Source organism: Lissotriton vulgaris, chromosome 3_1 (assembly GCF_964263255.1).
Source record: "Lissotriton vulgaris chromosome 3_1, aLisVul1.2, whole genome shotgun sequence".
NCBI lineage: Eukaryota > Metazoa > Chordata > Amphibia > Caudata > Salamandridae > Lissotriton > Lissotriton vulgaris.
In genome coordinates, this window is record NC_141689.1 from 804,678,530 (window position 1) to 804,700,713 (window position 22,184).

Genomic DNA, 22,184 nt, shown 5'->3' on the forward strand with positions numbered 1-22,184 from the left:
GTGCAATTGTTGATGTCCCTTTTTATGTTTATCCCCTTTGCTAAGAGTGACATGCATAGAGGATTGTTGATGTCCCATTTTATGTTTATCTCCTTTGCTGACCTGCTTAGGTGATTGTTTAGGTTTCCTTCCCTTTGCTAAAAGTGACCAGCTTAGGTGTTGGTATTCCTTCCTTAGGTCCTGATGATAAGGTCCTAGTTCCCTGCGTGATTTTCCTACAGTGTTTTAGGGTTGCGTAGGAGGTATTTACTCTTAACCAGTGATTACTGGTTGTGTGCTACATGTACTATTTTGGTGCTAGTCATTATATGTTTATGTGCTAAGTGTATACCTACAAGTATTATTTCTAACAAGTGCCTACCCCTGACAGTGGTCCATGTGGCCCTGTCCTGTACACAATTCCCTTGTAAATTCTGCCCGTGCCTCTGGCACATTGTAAAGTTTGTGTGCTATCTAATGTGTTTTTACTATAATACAAAGGCTATTTTTTATATAACCTTGTGTGGAGTTTCCTTTGTGGTGGGCCTTGGGTGTTGTCGCTGAGGTGCGTGCGCAAATACTTGCCTCCAAGTTTAGCCTTGCTGCTCGCGCCACGTTACCTAGAGGGTGAGCAGGGGTTATCTTGGCGTGTAACTCCCTTGCCATGACTTAGGAGTGGTGGTCTCTGACTGACTTTGGCGCAAGCCCTGGCCAGCCAGGGACCCCGTTTCTAACACTCCCTCTTTTATTAACTGAGGATTTTCAACACAAATTGGATGCACTCAATTCTATGGCAAGGTAAAAAGGCCAGAATTGGAATGAAAATCTAAGATTAGACAAATCTCCCGGCGGGATCAATTTAGCCGGCTTTAAAATGTATCAAACAGCATTCTTGGCAAAATAAGGCTCGTACTGGATCATGCTCCCGACTAATTATACTACAGTATGGCTAGAAGTGGAAAAATCTTTACTGAACAACCTTGCCCCGGTAGCCCTGCTCACATCCAACCACACAAATGTCAGTTGTTCAAAATCTATATTTAAAAACACAAAAGCAGCTCTACTGAAATTGGATTAGAAATTAGACATCAGTATGAAACGCTCCTAATCCAAATCATTATGGGACAACCACAATATCTTATATAAAGGGAAGACATTACATTATGATGCCTGCATTGATAAAGGGATCTTTTTTCCTTATCCACTGGAAAATTCAGCGTACCTGATCAGTTTTAAAGATCTTCAAAATAAATATAATTTGGACAATCCAGAGTTTTATAATTTTCTAAAAGTTAAGGCAGTGCTGACGAAGGCTAAACTACATACCTCAACTCCCTCCTTACCAAACTACGTAATGAAGATTAATACATTGGGTCACCAAATCTCTTGGATCTTTAAACTAATTTGTTCAAATCACTCTTCCCTTAAAAAGAATCTTATATCATTTTGGGAATCACACTCCTCTTTACCGATCTCTGAAGCCAAGTGGTCTCCAATATGGAGTTCTGTCTTCAGAAGTAAAATATCCCCAGTCCTATCACTGACAAAATTCTGGCTCCTACATAAGGCTTATTGGACGCCGGCCCACCTGCACTTGCATAATATGCAGGATGATCCTAGTCTCTGGAATTGTAAACCGAGAACAGAAGACTTGGCCCATATGCTTCTACACTCAAATGTGTTGAGACATTTTGGATCATTGTATTTGACTTTATTTCCAAATTATTTTCCTGCACCCTTAAAAAGGAACTATCCACTCTGACAACCAGCTTTATATGGGTTGATACACTAAACAATAATGATAAAGCCCTATTGGACCTTCTTCTTTCATCTGCTGTTAAGATTTTCCTAAATAACTGGAAAGACACAAAAGGCGACTTTTAATTGCTGGTTGAATTGGATCCCCCACCTTAGGGGTGCCTATAATATTGCTCTCCAAAACTCCCCATGGCAACCCCTCAATAGACACATGTGGGATAGCCTAGATTTATATTTCGATTCACATCAACCTCCATGATCCACAAGTGAAAAGGTGTTGTTCTGGTCCCTTCTCTTGTCGAATTACTGAGCTACCTGTTTTGACTGTGTTCTTACTTTAAATAGAGGTGTATTAAATCAATGATATTATATTATTTTCTGCATAGTTTTAATTTCTGTATTTTAAGTGATTTGTATCAGGTGGTTTTTAAGGTGTAATATCTATCACATCAACGTGAGGTTTTGTATATCTTTCGGCACAATGCACGAAGTTAATGATACCACTCTATTTGTTATACATCACTATAATTGTTATTTTCTATTTGTTTTAAAAAAACAACCAATAAAAAATATTTCAACATAAAAAAGAGAGATTGGATCACTCACTATATTTGGATGCAAAGGGAATTTAGGCAACATTTTGATTGTGTATTTACTAGTCAATTATAGGACTTTCTAAATATATCCCTGCTGATGTCTCAAGATTCAAATTAATTTGAAAATCTATAGAGACAGTGGTCCTAATCTGTTACCCTTTAAGATTCATTGAGCACAATAGTGGATTTCGATCTCCTTGTGGTAGATTTGAACTAATCTTTGCAATATCTTTGGGTATGCATCATCTCTATATAGGAAAATTCTACTCCTTGTTTATGTTTTAGCGATATTGGCTCAAACATGCTAACTCTATTGCAGTTTACTGCCAATTACATTAAACACATCCTACATACCTCCTACTCGCATAAGAACTTTTGTAAAATCCTGAATAACTTTTAGCCCCGCAGGTATTGCCTTCATCAAATTATTATGTTGCCGGAACCTTATGTTCCACATGTTTTTCATTATATCAGATCTCATTAAATTTTATTCTGTGGCTTGGAGATAAAAATAGACTTTACATAAAGCAGTCACAAATTGCCCACTGACTGTTTTGCGACCTAGCTGTGGTGTGACCGATTTTACTAATAGGTTGCATCACAAAACCTCCAGTTACAGGCTTTTGAAGAATGATCTGCCTAATTAACATTAATTATGAAGGTCACTGTTTGTCACCGTTTGTGAAAGGGTACAAACACAGGGATAGCAGGCTACTACTCCTTCTTTTGCACTAATAAAGGGGAAACGTTACTTTAAAGCAGCTTGTATTCCAGAAAGCAGCTGGTGCTGCTTTAAAAATTGTCTTGACCTCATTTATATAAAAACCAATAAAACCTTGTACTGTGGGGAAGCCTGATAAACTGTGACTCTTCATGGTAAACTCATGGTAAATGAACTGCGCGTGTTTACTGCCAGTGCCCGCCTTTTAAGGTAAGGCTGCTGCTATGCAGCAAGGGTAAGGGGCACTTGGATGGTTACCGGTGAACATGTGTGCACATGAGTAAGGGTTGTGCCTGGGAGACTCCTTAAATGGTCAGCTCGGTATCTGGGCACAGATAGCCTGGCTCAGAGGAGAATCTCCAGGACTCGCTATTGACCTGGGGTAGGCCTCATAATGGTAGTGTACACTCATAGGGAAAGTCAGTGTGGTTTACTATCTTGTATGCAGTGACACTCCATTATACACCTACAGAGAGGGCTGCCTTAGAGTGCTGCTTCACTTTTCTTTGGCCTACAGACAACAATGGCATCTCGAATTGGGGTGTAACCTGTGCGGGAAAATCAATTCTGCAAGTTCTAAAGAGATATCTGTGCAGCGTATGGGACATCCAGGAGTGTCCAATTTCTCTGGTTCACCTCCGGTTTAGAACCCAAGCCTTTTATCATCCTGTTGTGCCAAATCACTGCACTTCTCTCCAGCTGCAGGAACAAAGGCCTCCTTATACAAAGGGAGCAATTGACAGTGCTTCACTAAGCTCCTGAGGAGGAGAGGATTGGGCGGAATGCTCTGCATCAATCCATCAGTGATGGAGTAAAAAGACCTAACTGGGCCCAAGATACCTGCAGCAAAAGGATTTGACCTTTGACCCGTTAGAAATCACGGCATGCTTGGAGCTTTGCTGTCCGGCTGCTAAAACCTCCCAGGCTGAGCAATGATCATTCCTTAATTTTTATCCCGGTGGAAGGGGCTCATTCCTACCCACTTGCCCCCTTCTCCCCAGGGGATGACACAATTTTTCTGAGGAGAGGGATGCATGAAGCCCCCTCCGTGGACTTAGCTGGCCAGTGGTCTCCATCTCCTGGGCTGATTATGCCAAAAGGAGGGCAGGACCACCCCCCCCAAAACAAAGTAGGAGGAGAGTGCACTGTCATGCAAACCCCACAATGGTGGTAGCTTCACCCCCACACTAGTGTCTGGGGGAGCGGGCGGCCTCTGCAGAAGACATCATTCTGCTTGTTCGCCCATGTTGCTCAAAATATAAGAGGACAAGGATAAATGTTTAAACCAGGGGTCTTCAACCAGTACCTTGTGAGCTACTGTAGCACTCCAGCTACCTTGGAGTAGCTCACCTGCGTGCAGCCCTGCTTATTCAAATGGAAAGCTTTGAAAAGGGCGTGAGTGGCAAAATCATGGCACGTGAAAAGTGAATATACAACACACACTAAGGTGTTTTGAAAAAATGATGTGGTGTCGATATACTTACGGACCCACTTATGAAACACTTAATTAGAGTGTATGGTAGTGATTCAGGGCCCCAGAGGGGTTCCATCTGTAGTCACACTTTCGTCAAGACAGAGAACCTACTTCAGTCTCCTGTGGTCCTGGCTGCTGCAACAACCCACATGTCAAAAATCATCATCCTAGAGTAAATGCAATAATCTAATTTAAGCATGTGTGGATGCATTTATTACAGATAATAAAGCATCTGTACCTTGATCACAAGTTGCTGTCCACATCATTAATTCAGTAAAGCATTTACAAATAAAATATGCATTTCTCATCAGTCTGTTTGCATTTGATATACTTGCAGCATTAAACGAACAATTATAAAAAAAATCCCCTGAAGAGCATCACATTCTTTTTTTTTTTTTTATTACAACCCACATGTAACCATAAACTTTGCCCCTAGATGGCGCTACACAATATGTACTCTTTTTAGACACCTTTGGGTCACAGTAATACAGCCATAGATTTTACCCCTAGAGGGTGCTGCACTCCTAACTGAAGAGCACATTCTCCAGATTAGGGAATACTTGAAACTTTGAAGAGTAACCTGGGTTAGTAATTCCTGCATTGACCCAGTAAACCTAGGGTCAGTACTTTAAAACAAGCATTGGTAAATGCATTAGTTTGCACCTATGTGATTATTATTACTTTTTTTTTGTTGTCATATGTAGTTTTGTGAGGAGTTTTGCAATATAAGTTACTGAAACTCCGTAAAAGTATGATGAGTTGTTTATTGAGAACGTTCATATATTGTGTATATTGTGCTGTCACGGCTGATATCATAAAGCAGGGATATTAGGTAAGTGGGGGGTCAAATAATTTTTTGAAAAAAAATTGTCTGTGTTGAAGTGGGTGCCAGTTCTATTATCTTTGTTACTGTTTTTAGACATGCTGCAGAACACTTTTCACTAAGGAAAAAATAAAGCTGCATTCCCCAACACCTTTTAATACTAACTAGCAGCCCGCCCCGGCGTAGCCCGGGGGCAGCTGGGGGCACCATTTTGTGCTTTTGTTTAGTCCCGGCCTGGCCCCCACCCGCACGCCCCCCGCCCCGATATTGCCTATACCGGCCCCCGCCCAGACATTGCCTATACCGGCCCCCGCCCACCCGCCCCGACATTGCCTATACCGCCTGCCTCACGCCCGACTGCCTCCCGCCTCTGCCTTACCTCAGCCGCGCTCACCGCCCCTCCCAGGCCCCCGCCCGCCCCGACATTGCCCGGACCACCTCCCGCCTCGCCTTACCTGAGCCGCCGCGCCACTCGTCGCCGTTTGTCACCGCTCCTCCCCGCCTGTCGTCATCACGCAGGTGTAGGTCGCGGTCAGCGTTATGTCGCGGCCGGCGCAAGTTTTGGGGACTACTTTGTTTTTAAAGTTAAATTTTTTAATTTACGTTTTTTTTCTTTATTTTATGCAGCCTATGTCCATCTACACACCCTGAGGATTACAACAATGCATTAGGTGTGTAGATTGGCGCTGTGGTTCCCGAGTTTACCTTGCCAAAAGGTTTCTGTTCTCTCTTTATAATAGTAGTATAGATAAGACACACGTAAAGAGGGCCCGAACTGTTTTGTAAAACGAGGACATATTTTAACGCCCACGTTCTCACAAGCAAGGCGTGCTTCAGAAAGAAAAACAACCACATACACTGAGCCACCACTGAGTTAGTTAGCTCAGTGGGCAGAGCGCCTGCCTCTGTGAGAAGGCCATGAATTAAACAAACAGCACCGTAAACATTCTAAAGGTAACTAGCTACTCGCAAATAAATGAACATATTTATAAGTTATTAAATCTCTGACAGTGCTCACTCCTTACTGGTGGTTATTGTGTAACTTCAATTACAGTATTACAAAGGGCCTGTTAATCATGTAACCCTGCCGTGTTTTACATTTCAAATAAGTGAGGTTTAGTGGCAAATAACTGGTGCATGTGTGAAGTGGCCAAAGCCATTTTATCTAGTTTGCGCTATATAAAAAAAAATGTGTGAAATGTTCCATAAGAAGATTTACAAATACTAAAAGGAACAGCAATTATAGGTTGTAGGTTTTTCTTTCAGATTACAAGTTGCACTGCCACTTTTACACCACACTCTGATCCAAACATATTAAAGCAGGTTCTCACTCTCAAAAGAAAACAATATTTCCGTGCTACTTTTAATTTTAATAAGGTATGCTTAAAGAGGACTCAAAAAGCCTAAAGCATATTTTTTTAACATCAACGTGAAAAGACAGAAGCAAAACACTGCTGCAAGAATACCTACGCAACAACATGGTTATGGTATCTTTTCCCTGCACTCTGTATACTTTCCAAAAAGGCCCCAGAAAAGGTGCTCACTCCTTGGGCCAACAGTCTTAAACAAGCACTTGCAATGCAATAGGTCTCGCGTTTACGCGAGTTTGAGCACCTTCTGTCTCTCTCATACCGTTTTTCTGCACCTCACGCCCTCTGAAAAGAGAGACCAGGGGAGAGACAAGTGACGTGCATGCACCACCAGACTCTAAGGGCCAAACTGCTAAAACGTTCCCAAAACAAAATTACATATCAACCTACCAAAGGAAGCATGTTTTATATAGGTACTGCTCGGAAGGGGCAAATGTTGGTTCAAAATGCCAATGCATGTGGGGAACGTTTATTTCGTTCTGTGCCAGTACATTCAGGAACATCAAGAGCTTGTTGGTGAACCCTAGAGTGTCTCCCGGGTCAGCCCTGGACATTATGTGTGTTCCTGGGCAAAGACCAGGCCTCTCTGCAGTCCTCATAATAGTTACTGCAAGTGGTCTGGAGTTTTAAACCCTCCCCATACTCTCTTTGAATGACACGTGTGCCGTTCTCGCCAGAAAAATCATCTCCAGGAACAGAAAGTTTAGAAAGTGTCTCCAGGAAACGTATGGCACCAAAAGGGGCAAAAACATTCGTCTGCAAGGGAGACACCGTAATAAAAAAGAAAAAATCAAATGTAGAAAGGACAAAAAGGCCAGCTTTTACATTCTGGAATATAAAATAAATATTCATCAAGATTTGTAATGTTCCCTTCAATACTGTGATTTAAAAATGAAAGCTTCGCTTTACCTGTCTGCCGGTCCTTGCAGTCTCCCTGTGTGCGGCGAGGGTGTCTGGCAGCAGCCTCTGCCCTCCATGAGAGTGGCTTTACTCTGCACAGGGCTGGCACAGTGGCGGGGGTCTGTGGTTCTGGGGCAAAGGGGCTACGAGAGATGTCGGTGTCGGGACCCGTGCACAGCCCGACGGGGTATGAGGAGGTGTGAAGACCCCTCTGTCCCGCCTGCAATCCCTGGAGCCCAGCCCGAAACACGAGCTGAGCTTCAAGTCTCGACTTGTCTTCCGCACATGGTGCACCCGGATCCTTTACACCGCGTACCCCATTGCACAACCGGTGGGCACTGACAGCAGCTCTGGAATGAGGGGCGGGAATGTGAGGCATGCAGCTGGGATGTGGGCCGGGACGAGAGTGCACCCAAGGGATGTGCAGCATCAAATTCAACATAATGGGCAGACAGCAGATGCTGTACACATTAAAAAAATAACCCACATTTTAAATAAAAAAAACACAGAGGTGCCATTGCGAGCCACACATTTTAAAAAGAAGAAACAGTCGCCGTTACCATCGTGCCGCGTTGTCAGAATGAAAACCATACACTGTTAAAAAAAAATAGAGTAAAGAAAAGAAAGGCGCGGGCCGCTATGGATGAACCAGGCGCCATGGTGCTTAAAAAAATACCAATGAAGTAGTCCCTAAATGAAAACATACGGCCCTGCAGCAAAACAAAACTATACTTGGTCGGTGCTGCCTGCAATAAACAGAAGTGACGTCTAAGGGGCCCAAGCCAATAATGACGCAGGAAAGCTGAGCAACCGGAGGAGTGAGCCAATGCAAAGTGGCAGGTGGGATTACACTCTAAATACTGTTTACTTCAGGTCTTGCGACAGCGCATGCGCTGTCTAGGCTCGACCTAAAAAGACCCAAAAACATAAATGAGAAATATTGGTAGAAGAAGCTTGAAGCGTTTGACCAGCTCTACACAAAATGTACGAGTGGACATGTTTTTTTCTGGGGATTCATGTCAAAAGACTCTTTGTAAAGACATTGATGGAATTACCATTTTGCTAAACATTTCTTGTTTTTGACATGATTCGAATTTCAGACTGGATTCCCTGTACGGAAGTTTTGATATCCCTTATGATGGGATGAGGCACATATAGATATCGTATTAATTTTGCCCTGAAGTCCCTGTGTGTGCGGAAGGAAAAGCGTTGTTACTTCACAAGAAAAAAAATGTTTAAACCCCTTCCCTGCGTTCATCGGCCAATGGCCGTCGCGAGCCCTTCCTCCGTTTGGCCGACGTGACCCCGCCCACTCCGCTAAAGGGCCGCACCGTGGCAGAATTGCCGCCGCGGTTAAGCGATTAAAAAGGAGACATCTGAATTTGTGATGTCTTGACTTATGAAAACGTTATTGTGGTGTTTCTTCATAAGTGTGGCAGGAATGTAGCAGCTTGCATTACTCATTTGGGACTCGTTTTGCAAGTGAACATATATGTTTCGAGTGTGCTTCTTCTACCAATATTTCTCACTGTTGCAAAAATTATTCTCAAAGATCTTATCAAAAGCATTAACAGTTCCCTAGTCAACAGAGTGTATAGGCCCTACACACTGTGAATTGCCCCAGATCACCATATGTTAAAGTGAGGTTAAAAACTCAAATGGGTGTTTTCTAAGTTAAATTCTCCCAGCTCTGTAAAAAGCGCAATGCAGGGGAAACATGAAAAGAAACCGTTTCTATTAAAACTAATTTGCACAATGCTGTTCCCAAGTGCTCTCATTTTGAATATGAATTTGTGCTTGCATAGCTACACCTAATTTCAAATAATAAAGAGGGATATAAGTCATTAAAACTTTCCGCATTGTACACCCGTTAATACGGGTTAATTTTCAACTTTATACAGCAAACTACAAATGACCTAAAAACAATGAATGCCTCCGTGTCTTTAGAAATGTGACCTTAAGTAAAGTGTCTGTTGCCCATTTAAAGCGTTCAAGAACCCTTGAGCAGAAATCGCTATATGTAAAATTAATAAACAAATTCAGTCTCAAATGCCCTTACCAGAAAATTGCAGAAAAAGAATGGAGTAGTAGATGCGTGGCACTAACATTTTATTCCGATTAGAAGCTGCGCTGCAAGGAATAGGGAACAGTAGTGGGAATTTGTATTTCCACTACCTTTTCACATTTTTTACTTACAATCTGACCCATTCGATTTCGAAACGGTGCTGCTGGCAAGACAATATTTTAAAGAATGTGTAATAACAAAAATGAAATTCGTTTTAAGGCATCCGAAGGAGAAATGTAATTTAAAAAGCTGAATATGCAGACAACAAACAAGCATAAAATGTGTCCTTCTGGCACAACAATGTTTCACAGAATGAGTAATAGAAAAAATGGGAAAAGGAGTTCAAAGCCATCAGAAGCATAAATAGTAAAATAAAATGCATGAAATGCAAGTTGATCTCACAACAAGATTTAACAAAATGCATGTTTCATAAAACGACATAAGTAGTTGAAGGCGTCATAGATGAGATAGGTAAATAAATGCAATATACAGGACAAGGCAAATTACAAAATAAACAAACATCCTCTAAATGCATGTAGCCGGAAAAACAACAAAAAGTTCCGCCCAACAAATGCTGATGGAAATGAGTAGTGAGGTCACGGGAAACTGATGAGAGAAAAACAGAAGGAAGAACAGTCTACAACCAATAGAAATGGAGGAAAGTAAACTGGCAAGTACACAGACCAATAAGAAGTGAAGGCGGGTTGCAAGTCCATTATAAGAAATCTTAAATACAATACATTTCACAAGCACAACGCAAGCACTGTGCAGGCAAACCATAAACATTTCTTTTGGCCTCTTTGGAGGAGATGCAGTGCTCCTGCAACTCCCCAAGCTCTTTTCTAGATTCTAGAGTCAGTTTCAAGCCTGCTGCAGGGCATTGATTATTTTATTAGCGGTTCTCCCGCTGAACAGTGAGAGCTGCTGCATTTGGTGAAGCCTCATGGCGTGCATTATCATCTTTTTGCCTTTGGGGGCTCTCTCAGCACTGCCAAATGCCTACTTTGTTTTCGGACAGCCCACGGAGCCCACCCCTGGCCGGCTCCCCGAATGAGCAACACGAGCAACCGTGGATTACATTAGTTTAGCACGTTTTCCGCTTGTAGGTTTAGAATTATTTTTGGATGACTCCTAACAGGCTTATATTGCATTTTTTTAGACCAGAGGTTCTCTTTGTAGGCCCTAACCGATGTTCATTGAATTTCAGCATCTGGGCATTGTGGCCCAAATATATGCTAATTACTCCCACAGATAGTTATAGGTGGTATTGCCAGGGCCGGCGCTAGGCATGGGCAGTGCGGGCAGCCGCCCAGGGCCTCGCGCTCCGCACAATAACATGGGGCCCCCGTTTCGTGTGAAATACCACACTTTCACAGGCAGCCCTCCTCCTCCGCGAGGCCCCCCTCCCCAACCCGATCACCTTGCTAATGTATTTATAAGCGAGGTGTCTTGACCTCGCTGTTCAGGGCATGGTGGCATTCCTGGGTGTGAAAGGTGGGGGGAGGGAAAACAAGGGGTAGAGGACGTGAAAGCAGCAAAGCCAGTAGTTACCTCAGCATTCTGGAACAAGTGCGGGGCAGCACCTCTGTTAAAAACCTGTGGTGAAGTACTTGTCTGCCCTTTGTGTATTTCGTCTTCAGGCGACAGAAGGCCCTTTTGTTTCCACAATGAGCCGGACATTAGCAGGTAAGGAGATGTTGATGAGGGGATGGGGGAGCATCAAGCTCAGACTGCCACAGTAAGACAGTGCTCAGCAAAGTGTCTCACTACTGCTTTGATGTACAGAGGAGGTGGTCCTTATCCCCTGGGCCTCGAAGCACTGAATCAGGCTGCAAGGTTAGGCGTGGGGCCCCTTTAACTGAGACTTGGGCCATTATCTATTGCTGCGAAGTCCAGGGCAGGGGGGCCTCGCAGCTCTCCACCAGGCTGCAAGGCCCAGATGTGGCCCCCCCCCATGGCAGGACTTTGTAGCCATTATTTTGTGCTGGGAGACCCAGGACAGGGGGGCCCTGTCCTTGGCCTCGCAGCACTATTGTTAGATAATTCATTTTTATTTCCCAGAGAGACTAGCATGTTTGCTTCCCAGTCTAGGCCACCAGTGATAAACCTAGAGGGTTGTCTAGTAAATGCAGCTAAGTGCGTACAAATGGATTACCACCCAATTTCCCCAGCAGGAAGCTCCGTGGCCGCTCTTATCGCGAATAAAGCAGATTTACTGCTTTGTGACACACTTTGAGCCCCTCACTTATGTCAGAGTGGCGGTGAATTTCTTGTCCATTTAATTACTTGTAGGGGATTTCATAGATACTATTTTGATAGCCGATGTTTGTGCTGCACCTGGGTCTTGTTTAGCAGGGCAGGGAAGGTGGGGTGGGGTGGGGTGTTGTGGGGTAGAAGGCAGAAGGGAAGTACTGTAGGTGGACAAGGTTTCTCGTTGTGAAAGAGTGTGACACGCTGTCAGCTAATAACCATGAAAACATCTTGTCTGCCTTTTCAGATGTAGAAATGACAAGCAACGTCATTGATATTATAAGTTCAAAGACATTGTCCCCAATCAGTTCCTCAGAAAAGCAGCAAGGTCCTTAAACATCCCTCTTTTTTAGCTCTTCCTTTTGATCTCTGAAGATTGCAAAATGCGGCTGCGCACGTGATTGTTGAAAATATTTTAGTGCTACTCTGACCCTTTTTAGGGTTATGCCTGCAAGAGCATGCACTACTGCATGCGTCTTGCTTGAAAGACACTGTTGTATGCATAAAAGGGCTTGGAACCTGCCCATTGCTTACCACATGTTGATTTGCGTGGTACTCTTCTTTACAGCCTCATAATTGGTCAAGGCAGCTCTAACATCACTTCCTTTACTCTCTGTGGAGCAGGTACCAGGCACTGATTGATTCAACTTAATCAGTGCATGTTCGCTGCTCCCAATGTGATTGAGGTACTTTTTTATTCTGTTGAACTTTTAGTGTCCTGCAAACAGAAGACGTGAGACTGGTAAAAATGTGCCCAGCAGGACAAACAAAGTTGCAAATATTTATTTTCTATAGTTAAGTTTCTTTTATTTTGCCTAATCTTCTTTTCTTACTTTTCACTAATGTTTTCTTTTGTTTTTGCTTGAGTACGCTGTTCTCAAATATTATTGCAAATTGACCAGGTTTCTTTCTTATGTGTTTTTTTCTGAAAAATGCTTTAACACATAATAGTTCAGTACACCTCCAATCGGTCCCACTCTAATCCACGCCAATCCATCCCACATCACCCCACACCAATCCACCCTACTTAATCCAATCTACCCTAGACCATTCCAAACCACGCCACTCCACCACACTCCAATCCTCTCACCCCACACACCAATCTGCCCCACTTCAATCCAAAACAATCTGCCCCAATACAATCCATAACAATCTGCCCCAATACAATCACCGCACTCCAATCTGCCCCACTCCAATCTCCGGACTCCAATCTGCCCCACTCCAATCTCCGGACTCCAATCTGCCACCCTTCAATCTCTACATTCCAATCTGGCCACTCCAATCCAAAACAATCTGCCACACTCCAATGCAAAACAATCTAGCCCGCTCCAATCCAAAACAGTCTGCCCCACTCCAATCTCCGCACTCAAATCTGCCCCACTCCAATCTCCGCACGCCAATCTGCCCCATTTCAATCCAAAACAATCTGCCCCACTCCAATCCAAAACAATCGGACCTACTCCAACCTAAAACAATCTGCCCCACTCCAATCCAAAACCATGTGCTCCAATACAATCAGCGCCACTCCAATCCATAACAATCTGCCACACTCCAATCAGCACCAATGCAAAACTATTTGCCCCACTCCAATCTGCACCACTCCTGTCTGCCCCACTCATGTCTGCTCCTCTCCAATCCAAAACAATCTGCCCCACTCAGTTCCATCCCTCTCCAATCCAATCCACCTCACCCCTATCCAATTGAACCCAACTTCAATCCAATCACCCAACTTCAATCCAATCACCCAACTTCAATCCAATCCACCCAAATCCAATCCAATCCACCCAAATCCAATCCAATCCACCCAAATCCAATCTACCCCACTCCAATCTGACCCACCACACTCCAATCCAAACCACCCCAATTCAATCCGATCCACCTCACCCCACCACAATCCAATTCACCTCAATCCAAGCCACCTCACTCAATAAAAATCCACCCCACTGCAATTCAATCTACTCCACTCAAATCCACCCAACCCCAATCCAATTCACCACAACCCATTCCACCCCACCTCACTACATTATACCCCACTCTAGTCCACCCCACCCCACTCATGTTCACTCTTCTCCACTCCAATCCACCTCACCCCAATCCAATCCTCCCTTCCCATTTTTATCCACCCCACTTCAGTCTAATCTACCACATTCAGTCCACCCCTCTCCACGGCAGTTCAATCCACCCCACTTTACTCCAATCCACCCAACTCTACCCAAATCCAATCCACCCGCCCCAGTTCAGACCACCCCACTCAGTTACCCCGGCCTCCCACACTCCAATCCACCTCACCCCACCCCAAACCAATTTAACAGAACCTACTCCAATCCACCTCACCCCATTTCAATCCATACCACTCCAATCCACCCCACCTACCCAGTCCAACTCGCTCCAACTCGCTCTATCCCAATTCAGCCCAATCCTCCCCAATCTACTTCAATCCACTCACTACCTCAGTCCACACAACCCACTCCACCCATTCCACCCTACTCCAATATACAGCACTCCACTCTATGACTCTGAACTTGATGACACTGCACTCTACGACACTCTGACACTGAACGACTAAACTCTACTCCGCTCTACTCAACTTATGACACTGTACTCCCCCTATTACACTCTACAACTACTACTCTAAAAAATCCAGTCAATTACACTCTATTCCTATAGTTTCACTCAAGGACACTCCATGCCACTAACTTTTAACCATGCTGAAAAACAGCTACACTGGTGTACAACACGGCAACTCAACATTGCCAAAGCCAATATTTGTTCTAGGCAAGACCAATTGGCTTTGCCTATGCTTGTTAATGGTGATGTTATTCTGAGCCTTTGCCTAAAATATTTAGCATGAAAAGAGGCACACAACACATTGGATATTAACCTAGTGGTGAAACGCACAATACCTATGTGGTGGTGTGGCAAAGGTATTTTTAGCTGTCATTTGAATTATCACGTACATATAAAGGTGTTTCATTCCACTTTTTCTAAGGATTTACTATTATATTATTTAATGACGCTCAGATAATGGATCCTGGAAGAACGATTGTGTCTTGCATAGATTCAAACTACTGATCTGCAGTTATACAGCCAGGGTGCAACTCACAAAACTATTATGCTATCAACTGTGAACAAACTGAGGTCTTTGCTTGCCTCCTCTCCAGGCTTTGTTTGTCAACAGATTTACTATCCAATCCTAGGCCCCAATTATTAGCGACAACACACAATGATAAAGGCCAGGCAAGTATTTAGCCATGTTTGTTGAACGTACTGAGTACAAATCCACTTTACGGAGAGATCAGAAAGAAGATAGACATTGTGCAAGGGGTTCCTATTGTCCCCGCATGTAAAGGTGCAGCCATAGTATGGGAATGAAGCTCACTAACTCATTTCTTAATCCCCATCTTCAGAGTTTGGTTTTGGTACATTAGCAAGATGGCAGCTATTTGGAGCTTTCCTTTTCAAAGGTTTATCCTTGAGAAACGTAATTTGTAGAGTTGCGAAAAGCATACATTACTGTTACCAAGTTTAAGGATACGTTAATCGTAGGCTGGGCAGCCTGTTAAGTGAGTAATTAAATAGGTACACTTCTGAAATTCTACAAGAAAGATGAGAGGTCTGAACTTCCATGCCAACCTTATGTCAGCTAGCCTGCTCCAGGTTGCACACTGATTACAAAAGACATTACGTTACCCCACCAAGCAGCCTTTTAGATTAACATTCAATGCTGTGTAATCCACAGCAGCAGTTTGGAAGCATTTCTAATTCATTTGAATGGGATTTTAGCTTTTCAAGTGTCCTACTTCGATTTGTCCAATTAACATATTGTATGGTATTGTAGCATTTGTTTAGTGCTTACTATCCATGTGTGAGGCGCTGAAGCACTTACCAACATAGATACCAAGCTACAACATGTGTGTGGTTGGAAGGGTGTTGTGTTGTTTTGAGCTTATGTGTAATGTTTTTTATGTCCTGCTTGGCCAATGAGGTACAGCATACTTTATTGGGCACAGCACCAGAGGGTGAGATGGGTGAGGGTATGCGAGAGGGAGACTCACAAACTGTAATTATAATAAGGAATTACCAGCTTAGCCACAGTGATAGGGAATGATGTGTGCCTGTTCCCCAAATAGGGTGATATTCATAGAAGGCCCAGTAATCCACATGGCGACATGTGCCTGGAAGTAAAGGCTTTCAATGAGTAAAAAGATGCCCAAATTGCTAGAAAATATTAATTGGTGACATAAGCTGTAGTTATGCACTATTTTATATATTTATTTATTTAGAGGCAGAGATACGGCCTAATGCTAAAAAAGTACACCTAATTAAGGAGGAAGGAAGCCGAAGAGAAATCAAGGCTGACAACCTCAGCAGAAACAACACAAACTTTAAAACATCCAAATTCCACCGACTTCTAAGGGCCGAAGGAAGCCAACATTTTTAGCAGGACTTCACACAAGCCTCTCTCAAGCTGCAGAAGGCTGTCGAATGCAGATAATCACCAGTTGGACGGGTCTAATTTGGATTGTGGTTCAGACCCCAGACACACTGGTACCCTGCGGGGATATGCTGCAATAGGATCAAATGCCCTCACACACCTGTATGCGTGTCATGCTTCATAATCGGGCAAGCTTAATTTCAGGTCAGCACTGCAATGCCCAATGGGCACCCACAAGGGGGCGCTTTACCGGAGATCTTTTCATAGAACTTTTGGATCATGATATATAGTAAGGAGCATGTATACTGGACCTAACCACACCTAACACCTTGTGATGTCACAAGCAAATTAGAGGGGCCTCACATCTTCCCTTTCGCCCAGGGCCCCACAAGTCCTAGGACCGGCCCTGGGTATTGCTTACCAGAAACTGTCTCTGGAAACTCAGATTTCTGCAGAGACTAGCTTATGTGTCTCCTGTATCTGAAACTAAAGAGTCTGTTAACTATTCATCCTTCCTCTAAGGGTCAGTGTGGTTGTGCTGCTCAGCCTCTCCTTGATTATGTGACCGGCATGAGGGTGTGCCTCACTAAGTAGCTTCTTTCTCAGATGCAAAAGCTGCACAAACTTGGCACCTTACTTTTCATGTGATGGTTCTGCCATATTGGTGCTGTGAATTTCGAGCACTTTCTTTGCCACATGGCTCCAAGTAGCTTGTGAAGTGGACATTATCATCTAATTTTTTGCCTTGTTCATCAAGCCTTTACTCATCTGAAAACCTCTTTTCCTATGCCAAAAACCTGTCCTACTACTTTTACTATCTTTTAAGAGCCTTGCAATGATCATCTGCCTTGCTGTTAAAATTCTCTGAACACCAAGATCTACTGTAGAAGATGGTCCCTTGGACATTAGCTCACTGACTGTGGCTTCTCTGTCAGTCTTCAAACAGTTTGTGAAAATGACCTTTCTTTGAGGGAACTTAATTTGTTTTTGTGAATATTTAAAACGCAGAGTCAATATTATGTTTGTCAGTTTATCATTATGCAAATTATTGGCTGTGTCAAGAGGACTTTGGCAGTAGAAGAGTGCATTATAGGAAAATAGAACTGGATGCCAAGTGGGAAATGTTGAATCTCTCCTGAAAATGCTTAGTGACACAATAGGGACTTTCGTCAATGTTTGGAACACAACAAAGCCCTTCAGTCTATTCGCCCATTCAGGTGCATTATTAATAATGCAATGTTAATTCTTTTCTCAGCTGCGGATGGACTCTTGATAATGCAGCAGCAGTATATGAACAACTAGAAGCAAAATGTTATAGCTTTTATAATTAAAATGCAAAATGTTCTTCTGTGTTTTCCAGCTCACTACCTTGGGAAACCTTACACCTTCAAGCACTGTGTTCTTCTGTTGTGACATGCAAGAGAGATTTAGGCCAGCTATCAAGTATTTTGGAGATATCATCAGTGTAGGACAGAGGCTGGTAAGTTTTTGTTTTTGTAATTCTTTTTTGGTTTTTGTTTTGTTTCGTTTTGTGATTTTGTGTTTTTCGAGACCTTGATCACTGGGGGAAATATTTTAATGTATTTTATGTTGTTTTCCTCTAGCTCCAAGGAGCTCGCATTTTAGGAATTCCTGTGATAGTCACAGAACAATATCCCAAAGGTCTTGGAAGCACAGTTCAAGAACTTGATTTAACAGGAGTTAAACTTGTGCTTCCCAAAACAAAGTTTTCTATGGTATTACCTGAAGTTGAAGCTGCCTTAGCAGAGATTCCTGGTGTCCGCAGTGTGGTATTGTTTGGAGTTGAGGTATGGATATCAATTTTGTCATCTAAAACAATGTTTGAAAGTATGTATAGCATTCGCTTAAAATTACTGGTATTGAAGCATACAAATTCAGATTTTGCAAGATTCATGCCTTTGAAGTATCAACTTACTGCAATCTTTTGTATTAAATGATGATGGTTATGCTGTTATCACCTGGATCATCTTTATTTAGAAGTCGCTGTACCACACCACTGTACCAGACAGGATTAAAAATAGTGACATGATAATTAATATTCTGACACTGTTGAGGGCCTTAACATATTAGGACCCTGTGTTTTTTTCCTGAAGACCAACCATTTAAAGTATCTGAACATAGTACAAGGCAAAAGCCTTAGCCACGCCCAAATAACTTATTGTAATAGAAATCTGCATCAGGCCGATAGGACAAATAAGACGTAACTAGATAAATTAGAAAGGAGATAAAACGTTATGCATCATCAGAAGTTATTAAGGACCACCATAAAATAATTAAATAAGGCATTTTTAAGGGTGCATCAGTAACTCAAAGGCTTGGAAGCTGGGGTACGTTATGACCGGTAAAATAACAGTGTAGCAGAACCAAAAATAATATCACAAATGTACATCTGAAACAATGGATTAGAAAGTGGTTAAATACCAACAAAATTAAATGCGCCCAGTGAGTATCCGTAAGCAACAATAGTATGAATAATTAGATCTAGAAAAGTGTGCTTTATATCTCTGTATAGAAAGATTCCACAAGTATCTGGTGGAAGGTATGGAATGTTAGAGTGTAATAAACTACTGCACTGGTCACAAAAATACTAGTCGCAAATTATGACCAGTATTTTGTGACCAGTGATTAGTATTTCTGACCCTTGGTGTCCTAGTTAATTCATGCAACCCTAGCCTACAGTCTTGGCCGTAGTCTATTCTGAACATGATGTAAGGCTGTATGACTACTTTGACTGCTTATTTGTTTAAGGATATATGGTTTTGAATGCATTCTTAACTAGAAGTACATATTTTTAACCAGAGTGCTTGTGTAAATTAAGGTCTTCTTGTTAAGTATGAATCCCAAGGATTTAGTGTCATTTCTTACGACCCACCCCTTCCCCCCTTTCCCAACTCCCTCTGTTGCTTTCCCACCCAATTCCCCGTTGTTTTTGCCACTTGGCAGTGATTACTTTCCCCCCCATGCCCTATTTATTTTATTTATTTATTTATTGGCATTTATAAAGCGCAGCATATACCCTAGGGTGTCTTGGCGCTGATTAATTTGCCAGCTTGATGTTAAATAAGCTGCCTTGCTCAGACCTCTATTCTATACCGAGAACTTATTTATTGAACAGCCAGGTTTTCAGTTTTTTGCGGAATTGGAGTAGTGTGGGACCCACTCCACTGCTGCTTCCCGGCTTCTCCCAGCATTTTATTGTATAACATTTGTATCCCTTTCTGTAAGGACCGAGAGCTACAATTTGCTGACAGGCCACTTTTTCAATTTACTGCTCCAAGATTAGTGTCCGCCATCTAGGTCAGTAAATAAAAAGCTGCATTATGACGTTCATGGGCGTGTTTGCTGATTCATATACTACGAGAATCCTCATGCTGGGTCGCTGTAGCCTTATGATTCACACAGGTAAGTGTACATATAGTGATTTATTTATTTGTTTACTTGCGGAGCTGCACTGCATCTCCAAAAATCTTTTTTTCCCTTTTGCCCATGCTGAAAAGCTTCAGCATAACCATTAGCAAAATGAAGAGGTCTGCATTACCATCCAAAAGGTGAGACCTATAGGCTCTGCTAGTGCAAATTTTGATTAATGTGTGAAATATTAAATTTACTACCATACATTGTCTTAATAGGTTTTAGAAATGAGTACCCCCTAAATAGTCTTGCATAAATAAGTAGTAGCCACTTGTAAAATTAATCTGTGATGTAAGATACATATTGGTAAATAAGACACAGAATTCAACAGCAGTTTAAGGTAATGATTAAGTATCAACAGGCACATATGGCATAGGTTTGACCTCGCGGTAAATAGCGGGCCGAAATTGCGAATTCGCAATTTTTAAATGGATGATGAATTGCATTTAAGGAATCTCAAATAGAGATTCCTTAAATGGAATTCCTCGCAAAATAGCGAAATCGCTATTACCGATTTTTGCATTTGGGATGATGAGTCCCAAATGCAAAAATAGCGATCGCAAAGGGCCAGATTCTCAGAATCTGACCCTTTGCGAGCCGATTTCGGCTTGATGAATCAGGCTGTAAATGTATTCATTAGCGAATAACCCATTGTAAGGTAATCAAGACACCAATCAGCAGGGCTACAAGCAGAGGACTGCATGGATGGCACATGTTGAAATAAAGCAGAAGCTATAGACGAGCCTCTGAAGTGAATGGAAAAAGTTAAGGTCAAATATAGCATGTGCTTATGGGCAGAGTGCTGAACTAGGGTTAAAAGTTATAATGCAATAAGGGCTATGGATGGCCAATTGAAAGCCGGTCAAGTGGTGTGTTTGTTTCACCCACTTCTCAAAGTTTTTTTTGTATTTCAAAACAGACAGAGTTTGTTTATCAAATAATAAAAATCAATTGCCCTGACTTTGTTCTTTGAGGACATTCATTGATTCTTTGCCCGGCACTGCCACAGTGAACAAGTTGGGAGATGTGAGTGCAGGAGCAATATGATCATTGTGCATAGGGCCAAATACAAGGAGAGTAGAGCTTGGCGAGGGATATGTGCCGAAAGCCTTGTTTAGAGGCTGTTACAGTAATCAACATACCACAGCGAGTATTGAAGCAAAGTTCTGTGAGCAGTGTGACTAGAGCAAGATCATTTTCATTTGAGGAAGGTCGATCATTTGTTCAGGTTTTCAAACTGCATTCGTGAGTGAGGAGAATGAGAGATAACTGTTGATCACACACACAATGCAAGCTTTAATCACTGGGTAAGAGGAGACATTATTCTTGGTCCACAGAGTAGCCAGGGGGTATAAAATCCTTCTTAATATAGACTATCCACTAATGTCGTCAGGCATGATACTTTATGGCACTAAGTTCTCACGGAGGTTGATCAAAATACGAATCCTGGTTTGTCAACTGTATTAGTATTGGGAAGTCCACCTTTGCCAGAGAAACCATTTATGAAAGTTGGGGTGCAAGATGGTCTGCCTCAACCAGAATGTCTCTTTTCTGCATTGGCACCCCTTGAATACCGACCGCTCTCTTTGTTAAATGAAAACCTTGTCACTTTGTCCCAAGAAAGGATTTAGCAAACAGGTATCATACTTGTGGAGAGGACAGGATTCAGTTTGAATTGCTCAACATTTGATAACACGCTGACCCTGGCCTATTTATGAATATGGGCAGCAATTGCCAAAACTCACTTATTACACATTGTGTATATAGGCTACACTACAAATGTTGATCAAGTTGGTCATCCGACACTATGGTTAAAACTACAAAGTTGTGGGATTATGTCCGGTTTATTGGCATTAGTAAGTGAACAGACTACAGACACATGGCTCGATGTTCTATCTAATATTAAACCAATGGTTAAAGCAGGTATGTATTCTTGCACCAGTTTTGTCTACTCTAAGACCTGCTGATCTAAGCACTAGTTTGTTGGTACTACCTGCTTTGCATCTCGACACAAAGGATCTAGTCGTTCTACATATGCTGATGATTGACCTGACTCATCTTGGCTTATAATGCAAATCTTCAAGTTATTATAAAATATCAGCAATGCAAATTATCTGTTAATACGGTCAGAAGTACAAAAACTGAAGTTAAGGAATACCAGTACATTGGAATAAAATTTCCATAAAAACTTGAAATGGATCCCATACGCGGCATCTCACATAAATCTGGCAATGACAGACCGGAAGTGGCCTTAATCATTTTTGTTGTGGGATCGGGTGGGGTAGAGCAGGTTGCATGTAATCATGAGCAAACCTGAATTGCATTAAAAACCTAACATAATATGTTATTTTTTTATCTTGAAAGGTCACTCACTACATTGT

At 42.4% G+C, this 22,184-nt stretch overlaps 1 protein-coding gene across 1 annotated transcript in view; it reads left to right on the forward strand.

Annotated features, from left to right (window-relative positions):
• ISOC1 (isochorismatase domain containing 1) overlaps nt 1-22,184 on the forward strand; it is a 114,508-nt gene that overhangs the window by 75,538 nt on the left and 16,786 nt on the right. The window contains exons 2-3 of the mRNA XM_086961120.1: nt 17,732-17,851; nt 17,976-18,179. Coding sequence (XP_086817246.1) covers nt 17,732-17,851; nt 17,976-18,179 — 324 coding nt within the window. The remainder of the gene's footprint in view (nt 1-17,731; nt 17,852-17,975; nt 18,180-22,184) is intronic.